The sequence below is a fragment of the Triplophysa dalaica genome, chromosome 3 (genome assembly GCF_015846415.1).
Source record: "Triplophysa dalaica isolate WHDGS20190420 chromosome 3, ASM1584641v1, whole genome shotgun sequence".
NCBI lineage: Eukaryota > Metazoa > Chordata > Actinopteri > Cypriniformes > Nemacheilidae > Triplophysa > Triplophysa dalaica.
Genome location: NC_079544.1, coordinates 19,228,784 through 19,244,738, shown reverse-complemented (window position 1 = coordinate 19,244,738; position 15,955 = coordinate 19,228,784). Strand labels below are relative to the sequence as shown.

At 38.0% G+C, this 15,955-nt stretch overlaps 2 protein-coding genes across 2 annotated transcripts; both read right to left on the bottom strand.

Annotated features, from left to right (window-relative positions):
- Positions 1-1,111: 1,111 nt before the first annotated feature.
- On the bottom strand, positions 1,112-5,944 carry LOC130417766 (integrin beta-1-like). The gene is made up of 10 exons (XM_056743532.1): positions 5,612-5,944; positions 5,143-5,209; positions 4,579-4,658; positions 4,260-4,464; positions 3,912-3,976; positions 3,456-3,596; positions 3,107-3,309; positions 2,788-3,026; positions 2,474-2,696; positions 1,112-2,342 (listed from the first exon to the last, which is right to left on the bottom strand). Exons 2-10 carry the CDS (start codon positions 5,207-5,209, stop codon positions 2,108-2,110), a joined length of 1,458 nt encoding a protein of 485 aa, XP_056599510.1. The 5' UTR covers positions 5,612-5,944; the 3' UTR covers positions 1,112-2,107.
- Positions 5,945-6,510: 566 nt separating this feature from the next.
- Positions 6,511-13,548, bottom strand: LOC130417765 (integrin beta-1-like). The gene is made up of 16 exons (XM_056743531.1): positions 13,337-13,548; positions 12,689-12,755; positions 12,273-12,352; positions 11,943-12,147; positions 11,484-11,654; positions 11,079-11,314; positions 10,472-10,627; positions 10,256-10,351; positions 10,053-10,142; positions 9,207-9,347; positions 8,761-8,963; positions 8,443-8,681; positions 8,133-8,355; positions 7,757-7,983; positions 7,397-7,563; positions 6,511-6,999 (listed from the first exon to the last, which is right to left on the bottom strand). The coding sequence occupies exons 2-16, from the start codon at positions 12,753-12,755 to the stop codon at positions 6,934-6,936; spliced, it is 2,367 nt and encodes a 788-aa protein (XP_056599509.1). The 5' UTR covers positions 13,337-13,548; the 3' UTR covers positions 6,511-6,933.
- Positions 13,549-15,955: the final 2,407 nt, after the last annotated feature.

Sequence of the window (15,955 nt, the reverse complement as noted above, 5' to 3'; positions counted from 1 at the left end):
ACTGTTATTGTTACAGTGTGATGGATAATGTGACAGGCCTAACTGGCAACAAAATTCAATAAATTGCTGTTAATAATTTAGAGACACCATATTATTCATTCAGGTTTCAGGGTAACTAATATTAAATGAGCATGCATTAACGGTGCCAGTGGGGCTAGAACAACCTTAGCCAAGGGGATGGAGCCAACGTATGGTTGCGACAAGGTTATAGTAATGTGTTGTAATGTTATGCCATATGGGACCGGGGACACTGAGCATGCATTAACAGTGCCAGTGGGGCTATAACAGCCTTAGCCAACAGGTTGGCACGTATGGTTGTGTTGATTTTGGTAATGTGTTGTAATTTTATGACAGAGCATGCATTAACGGTGTGGGCAGTTGTGACCTAATGGTACGAGAATTGGACTCATGACCAGTAGGTTGCCAGTTCGATTCGCAGGGTTGGTGGGTAACTACTGAGGTGTCTCGAGCAAGGCACCTTACCCCCACTTGCTCCCCTGGCCAGGTCAAGATAATCAAGAACTGGCCAGATAATGGCTGTGGTTGAGGTGGATTTACAAAGCATGGGCTTTTCTGATCAACCTGCGGTGAACCTCCCTTGGTTGAGGGTGTCTTGTGATAAAGGGCCAAAACACCCAATGAGGCGGAGGTGCACATCTGACAAAGTGGATGTGATGAAAGTGGTATCGGACACACAACTCATGAGATGTCTCTCTGATAATAGCAAGGAAAGGTAAGTATGCTTTGTATTTCTATAACAATTTATCCCCCAAACACAGCTGATGCCTACCCAGTGAAACCTGAGACCTCCTTTCCTCTATTCATAATGCGTGGGACATGTCCTATTTGGCAATTTGGTGCTGAAATAGTGGTTATATAACACCTACTCCTATTAAGCGAATCTGAAATATGGATGTTCAGTGCTTGCTCATAACCTAATAATAGTTATTTTAGTCACATTTAGTCAGGTGACAGATAGGCTATTTGGAGGCCCCTGGGAATGTGTCCCTTGTTCCATACAATTCCAGGGCCTCGGTAGGATCTTATTCTTTTTGAGATAACACCAGACTTCTCTGAATCTACTAAAATATTATTTTCTGAGACACTTAAAAGAGATCAAGAATAGCAATTTTATTTTCTCAGGCAGGTTAAAACATCAATTGAAGAATAAGTGACTGAGTATAATTCAGTTTCAGTTGATCACCAGGATAAATATGGCAAATCACAGCAATACACACTTAGCAGAATGCTTTATTGAGCCGCTTCCCAAACCATCCTAATAGACAGAGGAGACAAAATAGGTCTGAAAATCATATTCGAATTGGGTTGATCAGGTACTTGTGACCTGAAAGGACACCCAACTAGTCAATACATTTCAAAGGAAAGAAAAATATAAAATAAAATTAAGAGCGGAACAGTAGATTTTCTTCTTAGTTCGTAACCTTTCAGTTCACTGTGGTCTCAAGGCATTAGACCTTTTCAACCATTACACCAAGATTTCTAAACTGACACCAAAAATAAAGATAAAAACTCAATGACATCACAGCCTACAAGATCCCTAATAATTTACAGGCTCGGTAGACTTTCAGTGATCCGAACATGTAGAGAGGAAGAGACAGAGGTCTACACCACAACACCACAGTGTATTGTTGTTTCATGTTTTCACTATTACCCATAAATGAAAATTCTGTCATCATTTACTCACCCTATAGTTGTTCCAAATCTGTATACATTTCTTTGTTCTGATGAATGAAGAATGCTTATAACCAGACAAATTTTGGCCCCCATTGACTCCCCATTGTAGGAAAAATCACTCTACCGTTTTGTTTGTTCTGCTGACACCAAAGAAGACATTTTGAAGAATGTAAGACAGCAAACAGTTCTGGGGCACCTTTGGCTACCATTGTATTTTTCCTACTCTGGTAATCAATGGGGGGCAAATCTGTCTGGTTACAAGCATTCATCCAAATATCTTTCTCTGTGTTTATCAGAACAAAGAAATTTATACAGATTTGGAACAACTCGAAGGTGTCTAAATGATGACAGGATCTTCATTTTGGGTGTAGTATCACTTTAAGCTATCATAGAACTGAACACATCTAGTTTGTCATTCTTCAAATTCAGCCACATGGACCTCATCATTGCCATCATTATTTAAAGCATAGGTGAAGAAAAACCAGCGGTCATTAGCATCTCTCTCTTTGCAATGAGCGATATAATGACGATCAAGAGGTTGTGGAAGATCATTCCTCTTCACCACTTTCATGCTGAAGTATCGGCAGTCCCTATCACATGTATCTTTCTTGTCACCAGTATGAAATGCTCTGCACTCAACACAGTCCCTGCACACAAGAACATAACTTTGAACATAATGGGAATACAAATTCAACTATTCAGTTAAGTAGTTGCCTAAAAAAGTCATAATCTAGTAGTTTAACCGGGCATTTAGATTCAGTAGTGCACAATAACTCACTTGTTTTTGGCACAAACTCCAGGGCAGGTCGGGCAGATTTCACAGGTGCTGCCCTGAAACTTTGAGTCAGTACATCTGCACACTCCACAATCACAGACACCTCGACCGTTACATATTAGTTTGTTACTAGCCATACAGGTCGAGGTGTCCAGAGGGCAGTCACAGGCTCTGCCCATGTAGTTAGCGTCACAGATACATACACGACACTCACACCGACCGTGACCTGAAAAAGATACAGATACAAAAGCATGTGTAAAGTGATTAAGTACTCTTCACGGTTACTCTTCCCATAAACAAATTTAAACATAACATACCTCCACAGAGCTTGTTGTTGGCGCGATCGCAGTTAAAATTGTCGCACTCACAGAACTTGCCGCTGTATCTCTCCTCTGGATTATCTCTTTTTTTACACTCGCACGTCCCGCAGACACAGTCTCCATTATTACTGCAGATGTCCATCTCGTAACCCATGCGGCAGTTTGCATCCGGATCTTCGGTCTGGACCTCATCTCGGCTGCACTCACATAAGCTGCCTAGTCGTCCTTCATTACACCTGATATGAAAGTCAAAAGGCTAAGTCAACATGATAACTTTGATGTTTTTCATATGAGAGAGAGTCAGAGTTCTTCAGACCTGCATACTCCACACTCCAAAGTTCCATTGCTGTCTGTACATGCTGGACTGTTTGGAATTTTATCTTTGTGGCACTCACATTCACAAATAAAGTTGAGCATGATCTCCACCTCCTCAGTGAATCCCGACAGTTTGATCTTTATCGTCTCAGAGGTGCCATTAGATGGACAACCCTTAGCCATGATTTCTACGTCAAACTTCACCTACACATGGGTTATGTGAATGGACATCATTGTCAAGGAATACCATGAATAAAAACATCTGGTCATGCGTGCTGAGCTTACGCTGCCATGCTACTTTTTGCACTAAAAGGTTTTTCACATCTATGGTAGGCTATTTACTGTGTCACCTCTTCCCCAATTGAGATTTTGGAGCATTTGCGTCCATTTTCTTCTCTTTCGCTCACTCCATTCTTGCAGTGAGAAACAAAGGAAATGGACACACCATCAGGCAGTCGGCTGTTTTCCAGAATGACCTCAGAGGACAGAGACTGAGAGACCGAGACAGATTTCACTTTCACATTGAAAACATATTAGTGAAAACCTTTTTCTAATTCAAAACAATTGTTTTACATTTCAAATTGTGATGTTATTATACACAACATAGTACAAAGTTTCAGGTAACACTGTCACAAATGAGCTTTTTTGATATCAGGATTTTCTGCATGGACCCCACTGTGTTTGTGTTTTCAACATGCTGTTGATGAGTGGTTTAAGTTTATTTCCTGAACAGTATTTATAAACCCGAACAACTCTAGATTAGACCACATGTCAAGCATAACTTCACAGACAGACTTCAAACTCACATCAGGTTGTGCATTGAGGTTATCTTCAGCCGTCTTGAATGTCAGCATAAACTGCTGTGCTTCACCTAGAGAATCCCAAACAAAGAGAGATACAATTTAAAGAAAGACATTTATGAATTTATTGAGCACTTGGCTTCTTTTTGCAAGTCAAACCCTACATTAACTGTTCGTTCTTCCACTCAACAAGTCCTGTTAAAGGCATAGGCATGCTTGTTTTGAATCTCATTATGTTGAGTAAATGAGACATGTTTGGTTGAACTTTGCTTATCTTGATTCAGATCTCAGAACAAACCAGATATGTCGATAGTTTTTTTTAACAGGCAGGGGTGATGTACGAACGGTGTATACCTGATCTGAGATGAAGGGTGACCTTTTGTGGCTGAATCCGATTGATCTCATCCGGCATCAATTTCTCCTCTACATCAATTTTATGTTTCGTGACAGGTTTGTTCATGTCGATTGTGATTGTTCCTCGAGGGTTTTCAATGCCGAGAGCAGTGCAACCAGCCCTTTCCAGAGAATCCTGGTGATCACAGCGGGCAGGTTTGAAATCCTGTGTAGATGCAAGCAGAGACTTGTTAAAGAGAAGACTGGGATCATATTTGGGAGTATGAACTAAAGAGGTTGATAAAGATTCTAGACAAACTACACAGCCGAAATAACTCACAGGATCTTTGCACCACACACACTGCGGCCCGATCTGAATACATTGTCCACACGTTTTTGCAGAAATGCATTTATTGCTGTCTGAGCACAAAACACATATTCAACCAACTTAGAAGGCAAAACATGAACTGCAGTTTTTAACTTCACTTTTTGACTGCATAGTCTTTTTTTGTGCATTTATATTTTTGAAATTAAAAAAACCCTTTCAATAAGACTTTATAGGACAGCAGTTAAAGCATTAGGAATTGACAATTATCAGCCGTCATTAATTTAATCGTCATTTAACTTTATTTATGGAAATACATTATTTTATTATTAAAAATAATAATTGCATTAACTATAAGTATAATGTAAAACAAAGAAAATCTTTATGAAAGCAAATCTTGAATTTAGCAGATTTGTTTTTATTCTGAAGTTGTTGCAAAACTTAAAATCACAAGCTGAGAAACCAGATTTATGGTTACAATAAATCTAAATATTACAAAATATCCCCAAAGGGGCTAGAAGTACTGAAGGAACATTTTGGGTATAGCTTTGTTGTTGAGAGAATGATATCTTATATTACCTGTGTTTGCTCTGCTTTGAGCAAATAATGTCAGTAGAGCTGATGTCAAAATCACCATTACATTCATCTAAATGCAGGGAAATGTTATGAATTACAAAACAAAGTAACATTATGGAGGGTAAATCTGACGATCACAAAATAATGTGAAAAAATACAAAAACATTTTCCAAGAGAAGATTGATCATAAGGTGTGGTCATGTAGTTTTTCTGACTTAAAAACAGTTAATCACTGATATAAGTGTGCAGAAGTAAAGGCTATTTTGACTATTAAATGAATACATTTAATGGATTGGAATTAAAATGTCAACAAAATGTTTGACCCCGAACTTCTGTTCTGAGAACATTGAGGAATTTAATTTGGTTTAACTGAGATAACCACAACATTTTACCAAGATGTCATAAAATTTTGCAACCCTTAATAAAAATAAAGTATATATAATAACCTGTTCAGAGGTTAAAATACACTAACCTTAACAGATGAAATCCTATTTCTCTCTCAATATCACTAAAGTATATGTTATTATCTTCCACTTCTTGAATTAAACGCCAGCAACTCTTAGCAAATTAAAGAATAGCACTGAGCCAGATGCACAAGCAGGTCTTCATACAGAAGGTCTTACACCACAAAGACGAGGAAGCACAAAGTTAAGGTGTGTTTGGTGTTCACTGGGGCTCCTCCTTAAGAACAGATGCACAAAATCAATGCTTAAAAAAAAATCTTAAAATTGGAATACATTTTTCCTCCTCTGTTAGTCAATGGGGTCCAAGAACTGTTTGGTTATAAGCATTCTTCCAAATATATTTCTCTGTGTTCATCAGAATTATACAGATTTGAAACAACTCCACAGTGAGTAAATGAAGACAGAATTTTGGGTGAACTTTAAATCATGCATATCAATTTTCCTTGATTTATCTTTTGATCTCAAATCGTAGTTCCTCAGCAGTCTCAGATTATTACACATTATACACACATTATAAATTTGAATATGTATATATTTTTTGGTAAACCATGCTGACTCATAAGTACACAGATATTACACGCATCACTCCAGTGTTTTTATTTGTATTCAATAAATAAACTCTTAGACAAATACGATTGTGACAGTGAAAACGGAAACTAAAACACTAAAACACAAGTATTTGTAATCCAGTCAAGCAGTAAAGAAAGTTAAGTAGAAAAAAGACAAAGTCTAAAAACACGGACCTTTACATACAAAAATTCTCACACTTTCTTTTTTGGACATAATCATGTATGAATAAAACATTAATTTAAGAAGAATAATTTAAAAAATGTTTCAATGTATGAAGAGCTAATAGCAAAAACAGAGAGTAAAATATACAGAAAGTGAATATTTGGCACCAGTGTAATGAACTAATGAAAGACCTGAGTTTATTTTCTCATTCTCAAATCTAAACCATGAAGTACATTTTTTGTTCTATGTTTTAATAATAAGACATTTCCATTCAAAGACCATTCAAATCTTCTAATACAATTGCTTAAAAACAATTTAAAAACAAAAAAGTAATTTTCAAGCAGAATAAGTGCTTTGATTGGTCGTCAAAAAATTATGTTGTATAAAGATTTTTGTTTGCATGATGTAATCAACAATAAAAGCACAAAAACAGAGCGACACAGATCACATGTGTGTTTACATAAGTAAACAATGTACCCAAACAGAGTAGATTGCATATACAGAACTAGGTCAAATGCACAGCAAAAAGTGATAAAAATGTATAAACTTCTTTACAATTCCTGTGGAGACTTTGCTTGGAGACAGATACACTTGCCCATTATTTTCCCTCATATCTGGGGTTTACCACAGTGGTCACAGCGCTCTTGTAAATGGGATTCTCACCCTGAAATGATGAAAAACAAAACATCACTTATCTATTATATATACTAATGTATATGAACAAAAAAGCTTAACATCATTATAATTTACATTTATATACTGTAAGTACAAGGTGTCAGACAGTCAGACAGACCACAACCAAATGCATCTCCTGAATCATGCCTCCAAACACAAATAGATGCTCTTCAGTTTTAGGACCAACTACTTTCGCGCAAACATTACATATAAACTGGGTTATAAGTTAGAAGGTAGCACTTAGGAGGTAATGTGATCTTAACATGGTGAAAGGGGACCAATTTTTTTTACCTACTCATTTTTATTGGGTGCATTTATAATATCACAAAACTGATGCTTCATCTTTCACTGATACCCAAGGTTAAATAAAATGTACATAAACATACCGTGTCCCACTTGGCATTCATCTTTTCTTTCTCAAATTTGTCGAATTCTCTGCGGTCGTGAAGAACCATGAGCAGCTTCCAGATGAGCAGCAGAGCTAAACCAATCAGAACGATTCCTGCGACCACACCAGCTACAATGGGGATGATGTCAGGACCAGACGGGCACTCTGTGAAAACAGCCGCAAAGCATTATGGGACAAAACATAAATCACCATTTATTGTTTAAAGTGATTAAAAGTAATGATGACTCATCCGGCACAACACAGATTTTTGTCCAATCAAATGCTTACTGGAAAGAGAAAGTCCCTCCCCCTAATAACACTGTCTGTTAGATAACTTAAGTTTTTTGACCGCACTTACCAAGACTCTCTGCGACATGTACTTCAACATTGTCGTTTCTGATAGCATAAGTGAAATAGAACCAGCAGTCATTAGCATCTCGCTGTTTGCAAAGAGGGACATTGGGCGGGTCAATGTGTGGTGAAAGATCTTCCTTCTTCTTCACCGGTATATAATTGAAGTTACTACACCCCTCACATCCATTTTTCTTGACACCGGTCTTAAATGCTCGGCACTCAACACAGTCCCTGCGAAGCAAACCAAAGCAATGCGGTTATGTTAGTGAAATTAGGACTCTTGCCAAACCCTGGTGAGATTGTCATGTTGCATTCTTGAAGTGTTGCATTGCATTAGCATCTTACAAGGTGTACATGCACAAATTCTGCTACTAACTTACTTGTGTTCGGTACAAACTCCAGGGCAGCTCGGGCAGAATTCACAGGTGTCGCCCTGAAACTTTGGGTCGGTACATATACACTTTCCACACTTACAGACGCCTCGACCGTTACACATTTGTTTGTTACCAGTCCTACAGGTCGAGTCGTTCAGAGGGCAGTCACACGCACTGCCTGTGTAGTCAGCATCACAGATACATTTCCGACACACACACCGACCGTGACCTGAAAGCGCAAACAAGCAGATAAGAAAGCATACTCTATAATTGGATTATCAGAGCTCGGTTCCCAACACAAAAATGATGTTTGTACCTCCACAGAGCTTGTTGTCGGAGCGGTCGCAGCTGAAGTTGTCACACTCACAGAACTTGCCGCTGTATCTCTCCTCTGGATTATCTCTTATTTTACACTCGCACGTCCCGCAGACGCATTCTCCATTATTGCTGCAGATGTCCGTGCTGTTGCCCATGCGACAGTTTGCATCCAGATCTTCGCTCTGGACCTCATCTCGGCTGCACTCACATAACCTGCCTAGTCGGTCTTCATTACACCTGATATGAAAAAGGTCAAAACGGTGATCATGCTAACTAAGATGTGTTTCATACGAGAAAGAGTAAGAGTTGTTCTAACCTGCATACTCCACACTCCAGAGTTCCTTTGCCGTCTGTACACACTGGACTGTTTGGAATGTTGTCTTTGTGACATTCGCACTCACAGATAAAGTTGAGGACGACCTCTACCTCTTCATTGAATCCCAACGGTTTGATCTTTATCGTCTCAGATTTACCATTTGATGGACAACCTTCAGTCACGATTTCTACATCAAACGTTACCTAAGATTCACAAAATTTACATTTAGCAGGTTTCTTGCTGTTCTTTTGTGTTGGCTTGGTTTTATCTCAAATGTGCTTCTAGAAGGTCATCTCTGGAAGTTGACTCTGACGTGAGACTTAAAATGTGAAAACGTAAGCATATTTTTTGGTATACGCCTTAAGTTGGCGTTCTCTGGTTTGCAAAAAGGAATAACCTTACATGGACAGACAAGATCTGGATGTCTAATGCTTTTGGTGTCTTACCTCATCCCCAATGGAGATGTTGGAGCACTTGCGCCCATTTTCTCCTTTTTGGCTTCCTCCATTCTTGCAGTGAGAAACAAAGGAGATGGAAACATTTTTAGGCAGCTTGCTGTTCTCAAGAATGATCTCAGAGGACAGCTCCTAAAGGACAGAAAAGAAGTTACAGCATATTTAGTAGTTTGCTGAACTTTTGATCTGCATAAAGTCAGTATTTCAGATTAAGTTCACATGCAAATGTCGAAGGTCAGATTTTTTTAAAACAACCGTGATACAAAAAAACAATGTTTGTTGATATCGTGTTAATTCCACTCATATCGTAATATCACAAAGAATTCCACACCCGTTAAAAGTTTCATTGATTCGCTGACGCCCAAAAATAGGAAAACTCAACACAAACCAAATTCAAGTTAAATTTGACTGATAGTATATTTTATTTATATAAGAAAAAAAACTTGAATAGTTAGTTTATATAAGATTATACACAATAACCGTGTAGTGAAAATCTATATTGTGACAGCCATGGTGAAATTACAAAATTGCATTATTATAATTCAAGGAGTTACAAATTTTCGTCTTCGATTAGTAACGTAAATATATTTTTTTTTGAGGTTTTTTTACAAAATTGTAAAACACTGTTTTTTTATTTCCTGGTTTAAATCATATTTTCATAGTGGGCTCAGATATTTGGTCTTTTATAATTATTCAAATAGATTGAGAAGAGAACATTTATAGAACAATTATAACCTTAAAGTTGAGAAGTGGTTTTAGTTTTACTGCCTGCACATTGCTTTAAAAACCTCAAGAGTTGACCACAGCTAACCCTAACTTAACAGACTTCAAACTTACCTTATAGGCCTCTAGGATGAGCTCGATAACATTGGAGGAGCTTGCAGATAATATCCCCACTTTTGATTTAGGTATTAGAGCAGACAGTTGCTATTGTGAACACACACATATACATACACCATCATTAACCTAAAGCATATATTGTGCAATGATAAAAAAATATGCTTTTGCAATATTAAGTCAATGTTAAAACATTCACACACCTCATAAATCACCCGGAAAGGTTGAGTCACAGCAAAGATGGTCTGAATGTTGTTTTCGCTAAGTGTGTCTGCCAGTTGAGAGATGGTGGGGTAGTCCTGTAAGATAGTACGTGAAGTGTATCTTATTCATGGTAATGGGTTTGACTAGGACCTTCCACTGTAAACCACTTAAGATTAAAACAAATAAAACAGACAAAAAGACAGATACAGACTTACAAAGTAGTGGCCCATAGTATACATGTTATTCTCCAGATGGCATTTCCCATCATTGGGACGAACAATTCCACCAAGTTTTCCATCTCCAGCTAAATGGAATCCAGCATCCGTGGAAAACACAAGGAGTCGAGTCACGTTCCTCCAGCCAATCTCTTTCTAAAATACAATCAAACACAGCGGTCAGATCTTTTGTCCTGAATAAAATCGTGACAAAAATGTGTCTCTGGTTTTGTGAAATACAGCAAACATGTGTGGTAACTATTTGACAAATGAGTGAAAAAGGGAAGAGCTACATTCTGAATCGACATTTCAAAGATGATGATGTGGTTCCTGCAGACATTATTCTGAAACACCACAATAAATACTTATATGAAATATAGTATAATAATATTTTGTTCCTTGTCCAATTTAGTTCACATACAACATAAATGTGAAAGATTTGTCCTTGTCCATGACTGAATAAAGTTCAGTCAAAAGAGTATTTTGGACAAAGCACATATTTTTCAAGCACAGAGACTTACTTTGCTTCCATGTTTGTTTCAACATGTGCAAACGTGTTCAACAAAGTGCTCTAGCATTTATGGAATGCTCATTTTGTAGCACCCACCGTGCAGGCGGCAGCTTGCATGATTGCATCAAATCCTGCCTCCGGGGAATCCAGGTTTCCAGAGGTCTTCTGCTTGCTCACTTCTCGGGTGAACGCTTGGCCGTCGCTGGTCAGGCTCAGGACGTTTTTATAGGTGAAAGGTGCAGTGCAGTTACCAGGATAGCATGGGTTCTTCAGATACTTTGGAGTCGTCAGGATAAAGGGCATAACAAGCTTCTCCAGAAATGAGCCGAACCCTGAAATCAAGAGATAGGAGACCCTGAGCATATACCAGCTCCAAGAGTTGCATCAAAGTGTAAATGTATCTTCAGCCCGAACCTGAACTCTATAATGGTCACTCGAGATCTTAAAGCTTATTTCCTCAAAGGGTGTGGGTGTGACTGTGTGTTTTTTAAAACTACTAACCAATCCGCAGGTCTGACGTGGTGCCCTGCATCTTCTTGGCGAGTTCAGTACCGAGGTTCTTGACGTTCTCAATATTACTTAACATGGAGTCGCTGAGGTCCATCAGAAAGTAGAGATCAATGGGGTAATCTTCTGCCCTCTTGAACTTTAAAGTGAACTTCTGTGCCTCACCTGGAGACAAATAGATAAAATGCATGAATCTAATAAGCGGTTAGCTACTGTAAATACAATTTATAAAAAATGTATAGAATATTTATTACAAATAATTTACTGTATCTAAATGGTTTATTAGTAAAACAAATCCTGTACTCTCTTAATTTTTAATCAAGTCAAAAAAGGTTTTGTATGTCTTGAGGGCAAGTCAATAGATGATTTTTCAGGTGAGTCATGATTTAGATCTCACAACATCAGATCCAGACACATCCAGTGTTTTTAACAGGCCGCTACAGTGTTTAGTACCTGATCTGAGGTCTAAGGTGAGCTTCTGTGGCTGCATCTGCGTGATCTCATCATGCTTCAATGTTTCCGCAACATCAGGTTTACGGTTCGTGACGGGTTTGTTTTTGTCAATGGTGATTGTTCCTCTGGGGTTTTCAATGCCGAGTGCAGTGCAACCAGCCTTTTCCAGAGAATCCTGGTGATCACAGCGGGAAGGTTTGTAATCCTGTGAAGATACACGCAGAGACTGGTTAAAGAGAAGAATGTGATCATATCGGAGCTTTGTGAATTAAAGAGGTTGAAAATAAACATTCTGAACAAACGATACACAGCCAAAATGAAATAACTCACAGGATCTTTGCACCACACACACTGTGGCCCGATCTGAATACATTCTCCACATGTTTCACCAGAAAGGCAATCATTACTGTCTGAGCACAAAACACATATCCAACAAATTTAGAAGACACAAACATTTACTGCAGTTTACAAAATTAGTTTTGTTCAAAACCCTTAAAAATCCTACTTTCAAGTGTACATAATATTTTGCCACATTTATTTTTGTCAAATAGGATTATATTAATAAAATCTTTCATTAGGACAACATGTTTTTAACAAAAGCTTGTTTTATTCTAAACTTGTTACAAAACCTAGAATTGCTACAATCACTACAAAGACTCTTAAATCCAAAGAATGTCCCCTGAGGGCCTAAAAATACTGGAGCAACGTGTAGCTTTGTTGCTGAGATAAATGATATCTTGCGTTACCTGTTTTTGCTCTGCTGCGGGAGACAAATGCTAGCAGAACTAATATCAACAGGACCCTTACATCCATCTAAATGAAGAGGAACATAAGGAATTATACAACAAACTAAGATTAAGGAAGGGGCAATACTTCAAATGTATTACTGACACTCCCTAACTAAACTGTACTGTGAATGAAATAATACAAACACTAGTCTTTTTTAATTTTATACAAATCACCTTGAATATTGAATTTTTGCTTTTGAATGAATTAACACATGAGGAAATACAAAAGCATTTGCACCAAAGAAAAGGTTCATTCAATGAAGGACAACCAAGCAGGAGATCCTGAATCAAGTTAATCATTAACCTAAATATGCAGGAAGAGTAGGCAGCTTCCTGTGCATGCTTCTGATAATCTATACACTTTTAAACATTTTAAAATAAATATAACATTAATCATAGCACAAATGTATCAGAATAAAGTACTGACACACATCCTCTGACAACACTTAGGAAGAGATTGTAAATAGCTTAGCTTCTTTAGGAACTCAAACTATTAAGTATAACTACACCATGCTTTATTCATAATCTGTTCTGAAAATGTCATTAAATACCACACCTTTAAATAAAATGAAATGAAATAGAAAAGCTGCCTAGGAGTAAACATACCTTAACACATGCTCCTTTTCTTCTTTCAAGTGTTTCTGGGGAAAATATTTATAACAACAACTTCTGATTTCATGAACTACATTCCATGTAACATAACACCTTAACAGTCCGTAAGCATTTACATTTTTTCAAGAGGAAGCACAGAGTTCATGCACAAAAGTTGTGATCACTCAGTCAAACACCTCTCCCACTGCGTCTCAAAGGCGGAATAAGCAAGCTAACATGGTTATGCTTGAGTGGGATGGGTTCAGCGAGGCTCCTCCTTCAGAACAGATGCACAAAATCCAAAGAAACAGTGATCTGAGAGGTCTTTGATAAAGATATTCTCTTGTGACGTTCCAAACATGTCTTTCCTTGGCACTCCAAGATTACACTCTAAGATCTGACCATTAAATTCAGTGGCAGAAGACTCAACTGTGCAAACATTATAAAACAGAAATTAGAATATAAAGATAGTTTGGCTTTATAGACCGCATAACAAGATATTAAAGGAACAGTTCACCCAAAAACGTATCATTTACTCACCCTCCAGTCATTCCAAATCTATATACATTTCTTTGTTCTGTTGAACACAAAAGAAGTTATTTGGAAGAATGTAGGAGAGCAAACAGTTCCGAGGCACGTTTGACTACTATTTAATTTTTTCCTACTACGGTAGTCAATGATGGCCAAGAACTGTTTTGTTGCAAGCATTCTTCCAAATATCAATTCAATTCAAGTTTATTTATATAGCGCTTTTCACAATGTGTATTGTTTCAAAGCAGCTTTACAGGGGCAAACAGGAAAAACAGAAAAGTTAAAGCACAGCACAGTGCATGGTATTATACAACAAGTAAGATCATTCTAATAAATAATATCTAATTTCTAATTAAATAAATAAATATATGAATGAATGCAGTCTCCCGGTGAGCAGGCCAACACTGCCCTGCTGTGGCGAGGAACCCAAACTCCAATGATTGATTAATGGAGAAAAAAACCTCGGGAGAAACCAGGCTATTGGGCTCCATGCCCATTGCTCCATGCCAGGCTCCATGCCCATTGGGAACAATAAATATATACAGATTTGGAGCAACTTGAAAGTGAGTTAGGCTTTGTTCAAATTTCACTTCTTTTTTGACAATAAAAAATTGGAAATGGCGCTTTAAAAAAAAAAAGCTTGCATAGGCAGCATAACGGAATTCTAATTGAATTATAAACAGAGGTGTCTTATATAAATATAAAAAAACTACAATACTAGATACAATCTCGCTAGAAATGCAATCAAAAGTTATTTAAAAGGAAAATTAAACTTTAATTTATATTAAACTATGCTCTAAACGGCGTTACGGCCGAATTTTTTATTTTTGAAGGCATGATCCTGCTCGACCAATCACCTTTCTTGCATGTTATTATGGAAACGACAAGTGTCGCTACTCGCTTATCGTTGGTTAGCTGTGAAAAAGGTGCTTGACATAGGGCGTATTTTTTTTAGAAAAGTTGAGAAAAGTTTTTTTTAAAAGCTGCAGAAAAAAACGCCGCCACTGCGGTTAAAGAAAGCGCTCAGGACTTTTTTTGAAGGATTTTCAGGTACACAGGCGCTAACAGCTTCAAAAAAGTAGTCAAGTGTGAACATGGCCTAAATGATGACATGAACTGTTCCTTTAACACTGGTCCAGCATTACATCTGGTTAAATTTTATATTTTAAATTGCGCATATATAAATACATCTTAAAGATATTTGTTAACAAATTTACCATTTGGTTTATTCAAAAACAGAACTGCTTGTAATCCCGGCCGATACAAAGACTCATCACAACCTCTCCATTCAACTGGGCTCATCAACCATCACATCTTCCAGAAAGGCAAGAAGCCTGGGAGTGGTGATCGATGATCAGCTCAACTTCACAGATCAAGTTGCCATCACCGCCCGGTCCTATAGATTCATCCGCTACAATATTAGGAAAATTAGACCCTTCCTATCGGAGCATGCTACGCAAGTCCTACTGCAGGCTCTTGTTCTGTCCAGACTGGACTACTGCAATGCGCTACTGGGTGGAATTCCAGCTTGCACAACCAAACCTCTACAGATGATCCAGAATGCTGCGGCAAGAGTTATCTTTAATGAACCAAAGAGAGCACACGTCACTCCTCTACTCATTAAGCTACATTGGCTTCCCGTAGTCGCTCGCATCAAATTCAAGACTCTGCTCCTGGCCTACAAGACCACTACTGGTTCGGCACCACCTTATCTTCACTCCCTAATACAGACATATGTACCCGCCAGATCACTACGCTCTGCAAACGAACGCCGTCTTGTGGTGCCACCCATAAAGGTAAAAAATCTCTCTCGCGCACCTTCTCCGGATCTGTTCCACCTATGTGGAATGATCTGCCCGCTGCTACAAGATCTGCAGATTCTGTAGCCATCTTTAAGAAACACCTGAAAACACAGCTCTTCCGCCAACATCTGACTGATCTGTTCTGATACTATTTTCTTCTCTACTCTTTAAAAAAAAAAAAATGAATGAATGAATGAATGGTTCTGTTTACTGTGTTAGGCTATATGAGACCAGTTTTTTTTTTTTTGATTGCACTTATGCTTTTGTTGTACTTGTACTGTCCCAATTGCTTCCATTGCCT